At 41.9% G+C, this 1,352-nt stretch overlaps 1 protein-coding gene across 1 annotated transcript; it reads right to left on the bottom strand.

The window, feature by feature from the left end:
- Positions 1-341: 341 nt before the first annotated feature.
- On the bottom strand, positions 342-1,027 carry LOC102808406 (uncharacterized). The gene is made up of 2 exons (XM_006824587.3): positions 922-1,027; positions 342-655 (listed from the first exon to the last, which is right to left on the bottom strand). The coding sequence occupies exons 1-2, from the start codon at positions 938-940 to the stop codon at positions 342-344; spliced, it is 333 nt and encodes a 110-aa protein (XP_006824650.1). The 5' UTR covers positions 941-1,027.
- Between the last annotated feature and the right edge of the window lie 325 nt (positions 1,028-1,352).

Raw genomic sequence — 1,352 nt, 5'->3', positions numbered from 1 at the left:
TGCAAAAATTGTCAGTAGAATGAGGTATTCAAAGGGCGTGAGATAAAATACAAAGTTAAGGGAATTACAAGGTATGAAAAATAATTTCACAATATACATTCATTCCAATTTCGTAACAAGGTATTTCGAATATGGTACGTTCGTTCGCTGATATATTTGATGCTGTCCATTGTTGTGAGACGTTTGTTTACAAGATTATAACAACAAAGCTTCGATTCGATGGCAAAGCAAGCGAGAAGCGCACGACAGAATTAATGCCAATCAAAACTAGGCATGTAATGTTAATAACAGTTTTAAAACATTTAAATTTTCTAAAAGATGATGATTCCATATGATGCATATTAAAAAGGATATTTCCATTCGACGATGCTTATACAGAGTCGCCGGAGTGGGTTGTCTAGGGTGAGACACAAACATGCTCTTGGCGGTCGAACCAATGTAACTTGGTGGTGTTTGCTTCTACTTTTTTGGCACGTTTTGCTAGTCATCGTGGCTGCTGTTGTCGTTGCTGCCAACGTCGTTCTCCATGCACTACTAAGGCCTGTGCCTGTCTCTGCTGTAGCCGAAACTGTTGATTTCGGTATGCTATCGGACTGGGTTCCTGGACTAGCCGCGTAAGAGCCACTGCTAACAGCCCGGCTGTCATTATTTAATCCTGAATGCAGAGAATAACAAGAGAAAAAAAATAGAATCGTCATCAACTTCGCGTTATTACAAGACAAAGTGAGGCAGGAGGGACGGACGCGATCGCGAAAACAAACGGAGGTATGAAGCCGGGCATGAAACGCGACAAGCGCTCGATAGCCAACATTTTGCTCCCTTCACTGAGGCGGCCCCATTGAAAATCACACTCATATTGGCATCGCTTCACGCACAGATAATCACAGCAGACGAGATGGACAGATAGAAAATACTCTTTACCCATCGTTCGTATATCCATGGCTGGAACGTGGAAAGAAGAAAAACTGTGATTTCTGAAATACACTCGTTGATTACTCTCTTACGATCTCCATATTTTCCTTCAATCTGACATGAGTTACATCCGGGCACTCCATAATTACGAAAATATTAAGAGTGGACCATTTTAAAATAGGGGTGGATAAACCGATATCATAGTCCACTTTCACTTGTGATATACTCTTTAGTGTGTTTTTTTAAGAACGGAACGTGGTTATTTCAGGACCTTTGTTCATTTTGGACATTCATCTAGTAACGCGTGCCGCGCACAATAGAGAAGGACACTCACACAAAGAGCACGATTCGCCACAATAAATAGAAATGTGCGTCCGCTACACCCCTTCGTTCCAAATGACGGAGACAGTTCCATAATGAAGCGTCGAAGACATCGCAGC

The sequence above is a fragment of the Saccoglossus kowalevskii genome, chromosome 3 (genome assembly GCF_978046115.1).
Source record: "Saccoglossus kowalevskii chromosome 3, keSacKowa6.1, whole genome shotgun sequence".
Taxonomy (NCBI): Eukaryota; Metazoa; Hemichordata; class Enteropneusta; family Harrimaniidae; genus Saccoglossus; species Saccoglossus kowalevskii.
Note: the sequence above shows the minus strand (reverse complement) of the source record. Positions and strands in the feature narration are given on the sequence as shown.